Source organism: Chlorocebus sabaeus, chromosome 24 (genome assembly GCF_047675955.1).
Source record: "Chlorocebus sabaeus isolate Y175 chromosome 24, mChlSab1.0.hap1, whole genome shotgun sequence".
NCBI lineage: Eukaryota > Metazoa > Chordata > Mammalia > Primates > Cercopithecidae > Chlorocebus > Chlorocebus sabaeus.
Window position 1 is genome coordinate 41,404,943 of NC_132927.1, and position 17,730 is coordinate 41,422,672.

At 45.3% G+C, this 17,730-nt stretch overlaps 1 protein-coding gene across 2 annotated transcripts in view; it reads left to right on the forward strand.

Moving 5' to 3' along the window:
• FNTB (farnesyltransferase, CAAX box, subunit beta) overlaps positions 1–12,059 on the forward strand; it is a 76,674-nt gene extending 64,615 nt beyond the window's left edge. The window contains exons 10-12 of one of the 2 annotated variants that reach the window (XM_007986985.3): positions 2,995–3,106; positions 4,352–4,466; positions 10,595–12,059. In XM_007986985.3, the coding sequence (XP_007985176.1) occupies positions 2,995–3,106; positions 4,352–4,466; positions 10,595–10,726 (359 nt within the window). In that variant the 3' untranslated portion in view covers positions 10,727–12,059. Of the gene's footprint in view, positions 1–2,994; positions 3,107–4,351; positions 4,467–4,994; positions 6,077–10,594 lie in introns of those variants that run through there. The other variant, XM_073011077.1, reaches the window with a different exon arrangement.
• The last annotated feature ends 5,671 nt before the right edge of the window (positions 12,060–17,730 follow it).

The window sequence follows — 17,730 nt, forward strand, 5'->3', positions numbered from 1 at the left end:
ATTTTAATTGCTGATTACTTTTAAAAAGTAACGAAAGCTGGCCGGGCATGGTGGCTCACAACTGTAATTCTAGCACTTTGGGAGGCTGAGTTGGGCAGATCACTTTAAGAGTTCGAGACCAGCTTGACAACATGGTGAAACCCTGTCCCTACTAAAAATACAAAAACTAGCCGGCGTGGTGGCTTGTGCCTGTAATCCCAGGTACTCAGGAGACTGAGACAGGAGAATCACTTGAACCTGGGAGGCAGAGGTTGCAGTGAGCTGAGATCACACCACTGCACTCCAGCCTGGGTGGTCTCAACAACAACAACAAAAAGGTGCTAATGCTGGAGGTGGTAGAGCAAAATTTTAAATTTTGCTGGCAGCTACATAAAGTCTTTGTTTTTATTTTGAGTTTATTTATATATTTATTTTTGACTGCTCCTGCAGAGCAGGGCTACTCCACAGGGATTGTGCTGAGAGTAGTCTATAAATTCTTAAAGCAGTTTATCAGTATCTATTAAAAGCCTTAAAAATGTTTATTCCCTTTAACCGAGTAATTCCACTGTGGTCAGTCTATTTGAAGAAAATAATCCTAAGCATAGATAATATTGACAAAGATTTAGCACAGCATTCCTCATAATGGCAAGGAACTGGAAACAACCTTGGAAATAAGTAAAAGACGACAGAGTGAAGTCCCATCATATATGTATGTTTCTTATACAACAAAGTCCACTGTGCTTACAGGTGGGGAAAAGAAAGGAAGGGAATTAAAATAGTGTGAGTGTATCAAAGCATGTGGCCTGCGGCCAGCCTGAGATGGGAGACTGGATGCTTCTCCTTAGGTCGGACTCAGTGTCCTGTGTCTCTTAATGGGTGTTTCGGGGCTGAGTGCAACTCAGGGTTGAAGATGAGAGGCTTTTGTCCCTAGCCTCCAAATGTCAGCTGGCCACTGTCCCTCATCTAGTGCTCAACCTTGGAAACCCTTTTTGTCTGTCTCTTTTTTAAGAAATTTAATAAATTATTTTCTGTTTGAAATATTCAACAATTTAGGCTGGGTGCAGTGGCTCACACCTGTAATCCCAGCACTTTGGGAGGCCAAAAGAGGGTAGATCACCTGAGGTCAGGAGTTCGAGACTAGCCTGATCAACGTAGTGAAACCACGTCTCTACTAAAAATACAAAACTTAGCCAGGCGTGGTGGTGCGTGCCTGTAATCCCAGCTACTCGGGAGGCTGAGGCAGGAGAATCGCTTGAACCCGGGAGGCGGAGGTTGCAGTGAGCCAAGATTGTGCCATTGCACTCCAGCCTGGGCAACAGAGTGAGACTCTGTCTCAAAAGAAAAAAAAAAAGGAAATATTCAACAGTTTAATATTTTGCTTAAATCTCTTTATAGACTGTATCATAAACTTTTCATTTTTATTTTATTTTATTAATTTTTTTTTTTTTTTGAGACGGAGTCTCGCCCTGTCGCCCAGGCTGGAGCGCAGTGGCCGGATCTTAGCTCACTGCAAGCTCCGCCTCCCGGGTCTACGCCATTCTCCTGCCTCAACCTCCCGAGTAGCTGGGACTACAGGTGTCCGCCACCTCGCCCGGCTAATTTTTTGTACTTTTTTAGTAGAGACGGGGTTTCACCGTGTTAGCCAGGCTGGTCTTGATCTCCTGACCTCGTGATCCGCCCGTCTCGGCCTCCCAAAATGCTGAGATTACAGGCTTGAGCCACCGCGCCCGGCCTCGTTTTTATTTTTAAAAATCTTTTCCTCTTTTTTCTTTTTTGTTATTTTCTCCCAAACATGAAAGATTATTGATACCATAAACTTTTATAATTTTCACCATAGAAATTTATATACTCACATATATATAAGATTTTTAGTTATTTTTCAGTTATTTTTAGTTATTTTCAGTTCTTTTTATGATACAGTAACCTTATATGTCCACTTAATAAAATACTATATGGCTATTCACAGTGATAGCTATGCAGATTATGTAGCAGAATAAAAAAGTTTATGGCTGTAGTGGTAAGTGAAAAACATAAGATACACAGTTATAATAACTAGGTAGAAAAATGAATAGAAAGAAAAGATTGGAAGAAAGAAAAATTAGCTTTCAGGTGCCATTTACCAATTGTTGGGCATCTTTTTTTTTTTTTAATGATTTATTGTTGGGCATCTTTTAGCCCAGGTATCAAAGTATAAAATTGACCAAGGACTTAATGTACATCCTATATATAGATATATATATATATATTTTTTTTTTAATCATTTTCTACACAGATGCTTCTGCACACCTGTCCGTGATTTGTCGCCCCTTCCCACTTGATAACTGTGTGGCTCACAGAATTCTTTGACCATAGTGATTGAACTTCAGAGTGAAGAAGTCCAGTTGCTTGTCAGTACCTTAGTAGTATTACCAGAATACCCAGTTTTTGCTAGGGTATCGTATGACGCAGGAGGGCAGTTACTAGTAACGTTTCTTAGGTAAATTCTTTGAGCCGAGAGACAAGTTAGAGAATTCGCTTTGGAGATTGATTAAATTCAAGCTTAGAAAAGTAGAAGAAACAGACTTTATTACCCCTGTTAAGAGTTCTCTGAGCTAATCAGTCTGGTTAACAAGTTATAGAGATATGCTAGAGGGAAGGTCTCTTGAAGTCCAGGGTAGAGTTGTGGACCAAGTTGGGAGCAGCCACCGAGGTCAGTCTGGGAAGGTAAGTTCAACAGCTAGGCCAGTTCATTGCCTGCTAGAGATGTGGTTGAGAATCACCATCCACGTTAACAGGGTGCATTTCAAGAAAGTGGAAGTGCCACTTTGAACTGCTGCTCTTTGACACGTGTCAAAGTTCAGGAGAAGGGACATGCCGTGCGTAGGACATGGGGAAGATAGCAGTTGTACCAAGAATGAGTGGAAGAGGAAGGGGAGAAGGAAACCTTGACTATTCCCCCCGGTGAGAAAGCGGAATTAGGTCATTGATACTTGGCTGGATCTGCCAGGCCCTTACTGATCCTTTGCCCTTCAACAGGTGACCCTGCCCTTAGCATGAGCCACTGGATGTTCCATCAGCAGGCCCTGCAGGAGTACATCCTGATGTGCTGCCAGTGCCCTGCAGGGGGGCTTCTGGATAAACCTGGCAAGTGAGTGCTTTCTCTCTGGGGAGGGAAGAGGGGGGAGGAGAGAGCAGAGGGGCGTGCACCTCAGGCCTACTCAGAGCCAGACCTCAAGAGCAGAGATGTCACCCTGCATAGTGCTAGGTTGTATGGGAAAAAGCACCCAGTTGGGAGCAGCCCTCGAGGCCATTGATCCTGGCACCTCCAGCTGCCCATCTTGTCCCCCAGCTTGCATGCAACCACCTCCCCCAGACAGGGAAACAGATTGCTGGGTAGATAACTCTTCTTCTTTAAAACAAACAAACAAACAAACAAACAAACAAAAAACTGATCTAAATAGAATAGGAATAGAATAGGAGACAGGATTTTAAAACCCCTGAGTGTTGTAAACAGAGACTGTAATCATGACAACTATTATAGAGTGGATTAAATAATTAAGCTCAAATCTGAGGTGGCTTATGTGTTATAAAAGAAAAAGGGAAATAAAATAAGTCCTCTAACCTTTGTTCCCCACCCTCTGTCTCCCCCGACCCCAACACACGTCCTGCTGCTCTTGGTGTCCAGGGGAAGGCCTGGTCCAGCAATTAATCAGGAAGAATGTGGCCCATGTCTAGATATTTAGGTATTTTTCTAGAGAAGTGTATCAGTTTATCACTAGTACTGCCCCTGGAGAGCCCTTTCCAGAAGACAGTTGGAGAGACTGACTGTAAAATTACAGTTTCCTTTAACCCTTAATAGTTTAAGGTAAAAAAGAAAAAAAAATTACAGTTCCCGCTGCTGGGCAGGGCTGGAGGATGGGGCTTTTATTTTATTGTATCTTACTTTTTTGAGACAGGGTCTCCCTCTGTCACCCAGGCTGGACTGCACTGGCACAATCACGGCTCACTGCAGCCTTCACCTCTTGGGCTCAAGTGATCCTCCTGCTTCAGCCTCCCAAGTAACTGCAATTACAAGCATCTGCCACCACACCTAGCTACTTTTTAATCTTTTGTAGAGACAGGGTCTCCCTATGTTGCCCAAGCTGGTTTTGAACTTCTGGCCTCAAACTCTTCTCTTGCCTCAGCCTCCTACGTGCTGGGATTATGGGTGTGAGCCACTGTGCTCAGCCTGTGGGTCTTTAAATAACACTGCTGGGAAAACCATGCCTCCTCTAGCCACATGGAGGACGGGGGGGGACATGTGATAGCGCAGTAGTCTCTGAATTGGTGTGGCTGCATCCGTAGATGTGTGCGGAGCAGAGGAGCGCCTGCTCAGAGCTGCCTGTCCTTACAGGTCACGTGATTTCTACCACACCTGCTACTGCCTGAGCGGCCTGTCCATAGCCCAGCACTTCGGCAGCGGAGCCATGTTGCATGATGTGGTCCTGGGTGTGCCCGAAAACGCTCTGGTAAGGCGGGTGCAGGGCTTCACACCCCTTCTCCACAGGGACCTCGAGGACAGAAGGCTTTCCAAGTGAGCAGAACTGGCTGTGTTTCCTGTGTGGACAGGCGGAAGCTTGTGGTCCCTGTGCCCTTCGAGCTGTGCGGCCGTTAGTGAGGATGTGACTGCAGAGGAGACGCACCTCTGGGCAAGCTCAGGGTTCTGGATGGGCGGTCTGATCTGTCACAGAGCTGTTGTGCCTTTATCCCAGGGCTGAGGACCTAGCCCACCGCTGGTATTAGCTTCCCCTCAAGGAGGCCGCAGTCACGTGTCACTCTGAGGCTGTGAGTCCCAGCAGGCTTATGATAGCACTGCAGCCGCGCAGCACTGCCTGCCGCATCTCCCCCAGAGGCTCAGCTTAGATGCCTTCTCTTCAGAGAATGAGATCCCCAGAACGCTCTGCCTCAGCACCTTGTTCATATTCTTTGTGATACTTTACTCAGTTGGTGGTGTGTTGTTTAATGTGTGTTTGTCTGTTTTCCTCAAAAAACAATAGCCCTGTGAGGGCAGGATGCTCACTGCTGCAGCAAGCTGAGGACAACGTGGAGGTGCTCTGAGCCTAGACGTGAGCCTGAGACACGAATCCAATGGAGACTGTCCCCAGTGACCAGATCACAGGGCCCGTGCAGACTGTCCTGAATGTGTGTGTGCAGTTCCCTACTCTTACTAAGCCCTACTCCCACCAGTGTAAACATGGCCTGCTGCTCCCATTTAGGTCACTGCCTTATTTTCTCATCTGTGTCGTTTTAACCTTCCCTTTTTGTTTCTTTCAAAAAAAATTTTTTTTTAATTTTTAATTTTTTTTGTGAGACAAAGTCTCACTCTGTCACCCAGGCTGGAGTGCAGTGGTATGATCTTCGCTCACTGCAACCTCCGCCTCCCAGGTTCAAGCAATTCTTGTGCCTCGGCCTCCTGAGTAGCTGGGATTACAGGCGTGCACCACCACACCCAGCTAATTTTTATATTTTTAGTAGAGATGGGGTTTCCCCATGTTGGGCAGGCTGGTCTCCAACTCCTGACCTGAAGTGATACACTCGCCTCAGCCTCCCAAGGTGCCGGGATTACATGTGTGAGCTACCACGCCTGGCTCCGTCTTTGTTTCTTTTAACTGGGAAACATTTCAAATGGAAGAAACACAAATGGCTAATAGATAGTTGAAAAGATGCTCAACCTCGTTCTTAATCAGAAAAACAGCCACCCAGCTTTTCCAGGCCCTAATTATTTTCCCCATTTGCCTCTTATATAGTCCTCTTCCAATTTTTTTCCTCTCTCCTCCTCCAGAGGTAACCCTGTCCCAAATTTGACATGTATCATGCCTGTGGATGTTTTTGTACTATTGCTACATACATATGTATCTATACGCAATATATAGTTGTTTATAAGCAGTATAACAGTTGCTTGCATGTTTTCAAACTTTTTGTAATGGTACCTACTATACCAGTTATTCTGCATTGCTTTTTCCACTGACCATTGTTATTTTTGAGGTTTATCTGTGTTCACATGTGTTGCTCCAGTTTATTTATTTTAAATATTATATGATACTCACTTGTATAAATGTACCCCAGTGTAGTTTTCTGTTCTCCTGCTAGTTATCAATTTTTTGCTATTACAGTGTTGTAGTGAATGTTCTGGTATCTGTCTCATTGGGTTCATGTGTTAGAATGTCTCCAGGAGGGGACCTGCTGGGTTGAAGGGGACACACATTGTCATCTTTGATAGATATCTCTCAACTGCTCCCCAGCATGGTTGTGTAAGATGAACCGATCCATAGTCAGACCTTTTCCTTTTTGCCATTTGAGGAATGTGAAATGGTATTTGTTTGATTGTGCATTTTCCTGATTACTAGAGAGGTTGAAAATCTTTTCAAATGTTCGTTGGCCATTTGTGTTGTCTTCTGTGCTCGTTTTCTTACTGATGGATAGCTTCAGTTGTTTTCCCTTAAGTATTTGTAGTTCTTTGTATATTTTTGATATTAATCTTTTGTCAGTTACATGTGTGTAGTGAATATCTTCCAGCTTGTGACTTGTCTTTTCATTTTGTGACTCCGATTTGTATTGCTATAAAAGAATACCTGAGACTAGATAATATATAAAGAAGAGGTTTATTTAGCTCACAGTTCTATAGGCTGAGAAGTTCAAGGGCATGGCTCTGGCTTCTGGCAAGGGTTGTGCTGCATTATAATATGTGGAAGTCAAAGGGGAAGCCAACCTATGCAAAGAGAGGAGAGCCTGAGGACACCCTGGCTTTGTAACAGCCTACCCTTGCAGGAACTAATCCATTCCCTCAAGGACTAACCCAGACTCCCCAGAGCAAGAGTGAAAGCTCACTCACTACTGCAAGAACAGTGCCAAGGCACTCCTGAGGGATCCACCCCTCGAACCCAAGCACATTCCATAAACCCCACCTCCCAACATCGCCACCTTGGGGATCAGATTTCAACATTAATTTTTGTGGGGACAGATAAACCACATCAAAACCATAGCATTTTGTTTGTAGTGTTTTTTTGTTAAATAGAAGATTTCAGGCCAGATATGGTGGTTTTCACCTGTAAACCTAGCACTTTGGGAGGCTGAGGTGGGAGAATCGCTCGAGCCCAGGTAGTCAAGGCTACAGTGAGCTCTGTTTGCACCACTGCACTCCAGTCTGGGAGATGGAGTGAGACCCTGCCCCCAGCACCCCTTCCCCACAAAAATATTTTAATATTTTAATTTTGAAGTGGTCAAATCTGTTTGTCTTTTCTGTTGTTCAGGGGTTTGTTTTGGGGGGAGGGTAGGTGAGGATTTACTTAAGAAATCTACCATTTTTGAGGGAAGCAGACAAAAGGAGGCACACATTAAACAAATACATTACAAATTGTGACGCATGCTATGAAGGGAATGAACAAGGCACTGCAGCAAGTCATTAAGTGTAACCTCTAAATAGTCTAAAGCTTGCCTTTTTAATCTAGATTTTTAATTCTCTTGGATTTGGTTTCTGTGTACAGCGAGGCTTGGATATAATGTTGTCTTTTTTCCATATGGATAACCAGCACCATGTACTGAAGTCTACAGCCTTTCCTGCTGATGTGTATGTCATGTGTGCCACACCCTCAAGTTTCCGTACATGAAGGGGCCCTGTTTCTGGACTCTCTATTCTGTTCCTTTGGTCTGTTTGCCTATCTGCACTCTTTTAAGCAAGTCTGAAAACAGGTAGGCAAGTCCTGTCTGCCTTGTTGTTTTTCTTCAAAATTGCCTTGGCTATTCTTTGCCTTTTGCATTTTCCTGTGAATTGTAGGATCAACTTGTCAAGTTCTAATGGGATTTTTATTGGAATTGCACTGCATTTTAGATTAATAGGAGAGAAGCAACTTGCTTTTTTTTTTTTTCTTCCTGTCTTCCCAGGAGTAGAAAGAGAACTGACTTCTTTTCAATATTTAGGCTTCCATTTATGAACATAATTTTTCTTTTATTTAATGTCTTTCAATGGTTTTTTATAATTTTTTCCATAAAGGACTAGCATTTTTTTTTTTTTAGAGTTATGTCTAATTTACAGTTTTTATGTCTCTTGTGACTGGAATCTTTTTTATTTTCAATTTTGTAACTGTTTGTTACTAGTGTATAGAAATGCTAATATTATTTATAAATCTTGTATCCAGCTACCTTGTTGAAATCTCTTAGTAGTTTTAAGTTTGTCTAAGTTTCCGTTTTTATTTTTCTTGCCTTGTATTGTTGGCTGATTGCCACATAGTCCAGACTAAAGGTAATAGAGGGCATTCCTGTCTTGCTCCTGATTGTAATGGGAAGGGTTTTTATAATCTGACCATTAAGCATGATAGGGTTAACTGTAGGGTTGTGATAGTTACATTATATCAAGTTAGTGATATTTGCTTCTATTCCTGATTTGCTAGGTTGTTTTTGTTAGTTTCAGTCATAAGGAAGTGTTAAATTTTATTGAATGCTTTCTCCACATCTGATTTTTCTTCTTTAATATGATATGTTTCATTAATGTTCTGATGTTAAGCCTTATATTCCCAGGATAAGCCCTTCTTGGTCATAGTAGAGACAGTGTATCTGTGTCTATGTTTTGTTCAGTATAGTGCTGGATTCAGTTTGCCAGTATGTTTGCATAGTACTTTTATTTAGGATTTTTTTGCATGTGCGTTCATAAGAAAGATTGATCTAAAATTGTATTGTATTGTCCTCTTCCAGTGTTTCAGGATAATATCATAGCCTCATAAAATTAGATGGGTAGCTTCCTGCTCCTTTTACCTTTTTTCGTTTTCTTTTCTTTTTCAGAGACATGATCTCACTCCGTCACTCATGCTGGAGTGCAGTGATGTGATCATAGCTCACTGCAGCCTGGAACTCCTGGGCTCAAGCTGTCCTTCTGTCTTAGCCTCCCAAGTAGCAGGGACTAAAGGTGCACACCACCATAACCTGCTAGTTTTTAAATTTTTGTAGAGATAGGGTTTTGCTATGTTGCCTAGTCTGGTCTTAAACTCTTGGCCTCAAGCTATCCTACCTCAGCCATACAAAGTGCTGGGATTATAGGTGTGAGCCATTGCACCTGGCCCCCCACTGGCCCCCCTTTTTTTTTTCAGTCTCTTAAAAAGTTTGTATAGGTCAGAGACTATCTGTTTCTTTTTTGGTTTGATAATACTTGCCTGAGAAACCATCTAGGTCTAGTATCTTTTAGGGGCTGTGGGGGTGGCAGAATAAGCAATTGTTCTTAATTTCTTCATGTAGGCCTTTAAAAATTCCTTAAGTCAATTTTGACAGTTTTTCTGGTTTTTAAAAATTACTGCTTATCTGAATTTTTGTATATTTTAGCATGAGGTTGCTCATAGTATTCTCTCAAAATTTTTTAAATCTCTCCTGCAGTTGTGTCCCCTTCTTCATTCTCCCACAGTGGGAGAATCCTGATTATTGGCCTAAGATTATGCCCCGTGTCAAATCGGGTTTCTGTGATGTACTAGAATAACATCATGGAGTTTAAATATGACCTAACAGCCTTACTACATAATAGGGTTGTGGTCCTTTTTTCTTTTCTTTTCTTTTATTATTTTTTTTGAGATGGAGTCTCGCTCTGTTGTCCAGGCTAGAGTGCAGTGATGCAATCTTGGCTCACTGCAACCTCCACCTCCCAGGTTCAAGCGATTCTCCTGCCTCAGCCTTCCAAGTAGCTGGGATTACAGGCACCCACCATCATGCCTGGCTAATTTTTGTATTTTTGTAGAGACGGGGTTTCACCATCTTGGCCAGGCTGGTCTTGGACTCCAGACCTCAGGTGATCCATCCACCTCAGCCTCCCAAAATGCTGGGATTACAGGTGTAAGCCACTGCATCCAGCCCCTTTTTTCTTGATTATAAATGTAAATACATGTTTATTGTTTTAATAATTGGGATACATAAAATACAAATAAGAAAATTAAAAACAATCATATCACTGTTAATATTTTGGTATGGGTACGATTTTTGCCATTTATATACATCACAGGTACAAATATACTTTTTAAAAAGTTTGAGACTGGGCATTGGCTCACACCTGTAATCCCAGCACCCTGGGAGGCCGATGCTGGTGGATCACCTGAGGTCAGGAGTTCGAGACCAGCCTAGCCAATATGGTGAAACCCTGTCTCTACTAAAAATACAAAAATTACCCGGGCGTGGTGGCTCACACCTGTAATCACAGTTACTCAGGAAGCTAAGGCAGGAGAATCTCTTGAACCCAGGAGGCAGAGGTTGCAGTAAACTGAGATCACATCATTGCACTCCAGCCTGGGCAACAGAGCAAGACTCTGTCTCAAAAAAAAAAAAAGGAAGTTTGAGATAGTATTGCACATACTGTTTTCTCACATATGTTGTAAGCATTTGCCTATATCATTAAATATGTAAATGCATGTTTATAATGGCTGTATATTACCCTGTGTCCCATGGACTAGATAGTTTTAGCAAATACACCGTTTTTGAACCTTTGCGCTTTGTGTGATAAATCTTTGTGTGTATCTCTGATTCCTTATACTAAATTCTTAGAAGTGTCTTTCATGGAGCAAAGGATGTGTTATGTTTTCCAAGGACCACCGGGGTGATTAACTGGCGCCTTTTCTTCTCTTTGCAGCAGCCCACTCACCCAGTGTACAACATTGGACCAGACAAGGTGATCCAGGCCACTACATACTTTCTGCAGAAGCCAGTCCCAGGTTTTGAGGAGCTTAAGGATGAGACATCGGCAGAGCCTGCAACTGACTAGAGGACCTGGGTCCCTGCAGCTCTGTGCCCACCCATCTCCCCAGACAAGGTTTATACGTTTCGATACATACTGCATTCTGTGCTACACAAGCCTTAGCCTCAGTGGAGCTGTGGTTCTCTTTGTCCTTTCTTGTCAAGCAAAACCAGTGGCTCTGGGTTTGGAGAACACAGTGGCTGGTTTTAAAAATTCTTTCCACACCTGTCAAACCAAAAATCTGTCAGCCCAGCTGGTGTGGTTGGTGAACAGTGCACGCCAGGAGGAAGCAGCCCCTCCTCACCAGCTCTCCAGCCAGGACGATCACATAGAGATGAATGGCATCTGAGTATTACGACATCCAGAGCCACTGCTGACTCCCACTTGCACGCCACCATTCAGTCACCAGACTGGGTGCCCTCCCATGGGCGGAATAAGTCTGCTCCATGCCAAGCCTGGGCTTTTGAGTCCCACCAAGATGAGTTCTCTGGAAGACTGTGGTGGGGTTGCACCAGGAGGTGCCTCTGCCTCTCGACTCACACCCTGGTCATTTGCAAGGGAAAGGAGCTGGAGGTGGTGGGAGAAAGATCTCCTTCAGTTGGGAGCCCCTCCGCTTCAACACTGGAGAACTGAGCCTTGCATCTCTCCAGGGTCCAAGGCCACGCTTGGTGCACTGGCAAGACTTGCTTCAGCCCCAGGTGTGGTGACTTAGACCTGGGAAACCAATTATGAGTGGAAAATGAACCTCTAGTTCAACTGTGCCAGAGGAAGCAGCCCTCCAGTGCCCCCCCGCCTCACTCCTCCCCATCATGTACCATGAAAACCCCCTCTGATGGCCTCAAGGCAGTGCCTGCAGGCCGAGGCCCTTCTGGGGGTTTCTATCTTTCTTCCACCAGACTCCAAGCCCACTCGCCTCCAAGACTGTGCTGTCTTTTCTCACCCAGAGTATTAACACTACTAAGTCTTTCACCTTAATTTATGACTCAGGATTTATTCACGTCCTGCCCACTCTAGGCTCACAGGAATAAAATCAAGTGCTAGACACGCTGGCTGCCACTAAGGCACTAGCTCTGGAGCTGCTGGTGGCAGTGGGGGGTGCCGCCCAGCGTGCTGGGTCCTGGCAGTGCCTCTGCTGTGCTGCACATTGAGCCCTTTCTCAGTCAGTGGAGTGTCGAGTTGGGCCATCTGTCCACTGACCTGGCCTTCATGTAAGCAGCTGTGGGCTGCGGGCAGACAGGAGCTCAGAGGTGCAGCATGAGGCTCTTAGAAAAACCTGGCCATTTGCTGCCTCTAATTCCTTTTGCTTTGACATATTGGGCTATGTATTACCTCCTTGAAATAATAAAAGAATAACATTTTCTATGATGTCTCTTATTTGTGATCTGTACCAAGAAAATGCCCAATGGTAGGAGCTATTAAAGGTTGCTCAGGGATCATCAGTCTCCTGTGCGCAGGATTCCAGACTGTTTGTATTGGTGGTGACAGAGGAATGACCGAGTTCCGTCCTCACATGCTATCTCCTCCAGTAGAGGAAGCTGTGGGCCTAACAGAGAGTGGGAAGAGTTGTTTTCCAAGCTCCCTGGGGTAAGTCGGTGTGCTATGCCCCAGCCCTCCACACACTGCACTTCATGGTCTGTCTCTGACAGACAGCAAGGACTGAGCCCTAGCCCCAGAGCAGGCTGACTCAGCAAGGGTGGGTGGATGTCTGGCCAGAGGCAGGGGCTGTCCCAGGGACAGGCTGGAACTCTGTGGCCACTTGGCTTTCCCTTCCTCTGGCGAGAGCCCCTCTCCCACGGGAGGCCAAGAACATGGATGTCCTGTGGCCTGACCCTCTTGGAGGGGAGAGACGATGGTGTCCCTAGAGGACACCCAAATCCATGTAAATAAGCCAAATGTGCATCCAGGAATGTAATTCCTGCCCCGTGTGCTATTTTTGCCCTGTTAACAAAGGTTTGCGCTGCAAGGCAACATATTGAAATGCATCCTTTCCATCACTATAACAAAAGGCAAAATCCTCTCAGCACCAGGAGCCTCAAGGTATTGTGAGATTAATTGCAGTAATAATTAGTGTGGTTAACAGAAGGGACTGCTTCAGTCTGAACTGGCTTTTTACCAAGAGGGAGGGATCTGAGTTGGGCCCTGAAGGGTAGGTAAAGTTAGTCTGGGTAGAAAAGAGAAAGGGTTATTTCAGGAGAGTTTACACTGGCATATCCATGAGACATCCTTTTCCAGAGGGTTTCCTGACAGCTCTCAAGGTAGGTCCTAGAGATTTGTTTATTCATTCATCTGAGATAGGATCTTGCTCAAATGCACCCAAGTTGGAGTGAGCTGTATGCTCACTGCAGCCTCGACCTCCCGGGCTCAGAAGATCCTCCTGCCTTAGCCTCCCAAGTAGCTAAGACCACAGGTGCACACCACCACAGCTAGCTAATTTTGGTATTTTTTGTAGAAATGGGGTTTCACCATGTTGCCCAAGCTGGTCTCAAACTCCTGGGCTCAGGCGATCCTTCGGGCTCAGGCGATCCTTCCGCCTCAGCCTCCCAAAGTGCTGAGATTACAGGTGTGAGCCACCGCACCTTTGGAGAGATTTATCATGTGAATCCTTGAGTAGAAGACATTTATGTAGCATTCAAGGTGGATTACCCCAAATAAAGACTTTCTCCCATCAATAAACACAAAACTAATATAGATCTCTATATCCAGGTGGGCTCCAGTTTCACCCTTAGACCCACTTTGAACACCAGATAAGTTGGGAAGCCTGCCAGACCCTACAGGGAGCGGAGCATAAAGAGAACCTCATGGATAATCAGGGGAAACACCCCTGAGATAACAATACCAGTAAACAATAGTTCCAAACTGCTCTCCCTTCATGGTATTACTGAGCATTCTTCCATATCTTTCATGACTGGGATGCTTTTCATGTAATATTAGTGTCAAGTGACAAATAGTAAGGATTGGACCAAGCATTCTAGTCGCCCACATGCATGGCTTGGTGGCATTTACTGCCCTTGAATAGGGAGGAGAGTATAATAAGACACCGTTGCAACTGGTAGAAAACTTGACCCAAACTGGCTTTTAAAGCAGAGGCAATCTGTGAACTCTGAAACTGCAGAGTCCAGGAATTAGGCTGGCCCTATTAGGTTGCTCACCCTCCCTCCATCTCTCTACATTAGCCTCAATCTCAGGCTCTCCATGGGGTTGTAAAATGGCAGCACCAACAGCTCTAGACCCTACCTCCTCTTGGGGTCAGGTTCAGCAGACAGGCACACCTGGTGCCGCCCCAGCCTTCCTTCCCAGCGAGTATCATTGTGTTTCACTGGCTTTAATCAAATCAAGTGCCTTTCCAAGAAGCAGTCCGGTGGCTTGGAGAATACAGTGCACCAATTGGCCGACGTCTTGGTCACATGTCTCTCCCATGAGAGGGAAGTGAGGCTTCATTAGAAGCACATAGTTTTTGGGAAAGGGGAAGGAACAATGCTTCAAATGCAAATTAGGATTGTTGCCAAAGGGGTAAATGGATGCTATAGAGGCAAATGGCCATTGCTTTCAAACAGTGGATTATGACTGGGATAGAAGCCTGTAGGGACACTGTTGGCATCCATGCCACTCCTCCCCGCCTGTAGCAGCCAAAAGGTTTGCCTGGGCTTGATGCCCTCCTACCTCCAGGCCCAGGCCCCGATTGGCTAACCCAATCATTTTCATTTATCTCTCTTTGCCCCAGTAATTTGTTCAGGTTGGGAGTAACTCACGCCTAAGCCAGTCGGCATGACTTGTCCTTGCCCCAGTGATCAATTCAGAACACAAGCATGTGACCTAAAACAGTCTAAAGAGAGAGACGTCATGGACACTGTATGACAGGGGGAAAGCAGCTCTTTCCTCTTAGGGGATGGTAGAATGTGTGGCCTGGGTCTCCTATAACCATTTTTCTACCTAGAAGAAAATCAGCGTGAGAAGCCAGCAAACGCACATGCTCTGAGACTGAGAAATATGGCCCTGATCACATGGCTCCTGAGGCCCATGTGGCCTCTGAATTTTCAGTTATATGAGCCAGTGTGAGTTGGACTTACTATTACCTGCAACTGAAAGCAACCTAATACAGTCACGTCACTTAATGACGAGGATACGCCCTGAGAAAAGCAGTCAGGTGATCTCGTTGTTGTGTGAACATCATGGAGTGCGCTTACACAGACCTAGATGGCCCAGCCTACCGCACACCTAGGCTAGATGGGGTAGCCTGTTCCTCCTAAGCTACAAACCTGTGCAACTTGTCACTGTGCTGGATACTGTAGGCAATTGGAACACAGTGGTATTTGTGAATCTAAACATGGAAAAGGTACAGTAAAAATATAGTAGTATGGTCTCACGGGACCACTGTCATACATGCACTGTTGTTGACCAAAACATTATGTGGCATGACTATATACAAAACTCTACTACCAATTAGCCCCAAGACCAAGGCTTTACCTGCTGCTTAAAAAAGTGCTGACCACTCTTGCCTCATCTACCCAAACAATAACCCCTAAGACAGTCCCTCCTGGTCTACCGCCTCTCATTTGATCCTTGACTAACCTTGTAAGGTGGGTGAAGCAGGTGTATTATCTGCCTTTTACAACTGGAGAAACAGGTCGGAGAGCTTAAGTGAATCACCCAAGGTTTCCCAGCTGTCAAGTGGTGGCGCCTGAGCCTGAGCCCAGATCTGCTGCCTCCAAAGCCCATGCCCTTCTACCACCTCAGGCCTCTGAAGTAAGGTGAGAGGTCTCGGGCAACAGGGGGCACTGGTGAAACATGCTTGGTTTACCTCTAGGCTGGATGACTGAGGCCCTGAATGCCAGCTTCCATCTGTCACTAAGTCAGGGATGGTGACAGCAAATAGCAGGGCAGGCCCCTCACCCTTCTAGTGAGGTCTCCACTTGCCGCCAAGTGTGTGGCATAGAGTGATGTTTGCTGCACCAGGGGCATGCCACACCAGTACAGAGTGTGATGCCATGTGGCTCAGTGAGGCTGTGGAGTCCGTCTTCCCGGGAGCTGACCACAGCCTAACAGCAGCCAGCTTTCTCCAACCTGGCCCAGGGGCCTCTAACAGGTTCCTGCGCATCCTCTCACTTTCCTGCAGTAACCCTCCTTGCCTCTGCTTTCCACCAGCTGGGGAACTGGGGCCAGATGGCCTCTCGTTCCTCCCTCCTGCTTCTCTGGCACATCCAAGAACAAAACCAGGCAGGGCAGGGACAGGGCACTCGTCATTGGTCCAGCTTAATGGAAACTTTCTTACCCCCTGCTCCCCCTGAAGAAATACAGCGCTTACAAAATAACAGTAAGAATAATGCATGGCCGGGCGTGGTGGCTCACGCCTGTAATCCCAACACTTTGGGAGGCTGCGGTGGGCAGATCACCTAAGGTCAGCAGTTCACGACCAGCCTGACCAACATGGAGAAACCCTATCTCTACTAAAAATACAAAATTAGCCGGGCGTGGTGGCACATGCCTGTAATCCCAGCTACTCAGGAGGCTTAGAGGCTTAGGCAGGACAATCACTTGAACCTGGGAGGTGGAGGTTGCGGTGAGCTGAGATTGCACCCTTGCACTCCAGGCTGGGCAACAACAGCGAAATTGTGTCTCCAAAAAAAAAAAAGAATAATGTATTTTTTAGGTCAGGTGTGGTGGCTCGTGCCTATAATCTCAACACTTTGGGAGGCCGAGGCTGGAAGATCACTTGAACTCAGGAGTTTGAGACCAGCCTGAGCAACATAGCCAGACTCTGTATCTACAAAAATTAAAAAAAAAATAAAAAATTAGTCGGATGTGGTGGCACACACCTGTGCTCACAGCTACTTGGGAGGCTAAAATGGGGGGTCACTTGAGCTTGAGAAGTTAAGGCTGCCATGAGCCATGATTATACCACTGTACTCCAGGCTGGGTGACAGAGCAAGACCCTGTCTTTAAAAAAAATAAACATTTTAGAATAGTTTGAGATTGACAGAAAAATTGCAAAGATAGTACACAGAGCTCCCACAGACCCATTAGTCAGTTTTCCCTATTGTTAACATCTTCCACTAACAGGTGGCATTTATCACAATGGATGAACCAATTTTGATACATTACTAATAAAAGTCCATACCTTATTTGAATTCCCCTAGTTTTTACCTAATGGCCTTTTTCTGTCCCAAGATCCCAGCCAGAACACTACATTTCACTGAGTTGTGTCTCAGTGAAACTACATTCATGTCTCATGTCTCCTTAGACTCCTTTTGGTTTTGACAGTTTCTCATTCTTTCCTTGTTTTTGATGATTTTGACAGTTTTGAAAAGTATGGCCAGGTATTCTGTAGACCATCCCTCAGGTGGGATTTGTTTGATGTTATCCTTATGACTAGATGGGGTTATGTTTTTTGTTATTGTTTTTTCAAGAGACAGTGTCTTGCTCTGTTGCCCAGGCTAGAGTACAGTGGATCATGGCTCACTGCAGCCTCAACCTCCTGGGCTCAAGCAATCCTCCTGGTCAGCTTCCTGAGTAGCTGGGACCACAGGCACACACCACCATGTACAGCTTTTTTTTTTTTTTTTTTTTTTTTTCCAGTAGAGGCAGGCTCTTGCTATGTTGCCCAGGCTGGTCTTGAACTGCTAGACTTAAGTGATCCTCCTCCCTTAGCCACCCAAAGTGCTATGATTACAGGCATAAGCCACCGTGCCACGGCCATGCATGTTTTTCTGGAGGAAGGCCACAGAGGTAAAGTACCACTCTCATCACACATCAAGGGTACATGCTATCAACCTGCTTCATTATGCTTATGCTGGTGTTACCCTTCATTGCCTGGCTGAGGTAGTGTTTGTCAGGTTCCTCCATAAGGTTACTTTTTCTCCCTTTCCTGAATGTATCCTTTACAAGGTAGTTACTATATGCAGTCCATGCTTAAGAAGTGGGGAGGTGGCTCATGCCTGTAATCCCAGCACTTTGGTAGGCCGAGGCAGGTGCATCACTTGAGGTCAGGAGTTCAAGACCAGCCTGGCCAACATGATGAAACCCCATAGCTACTA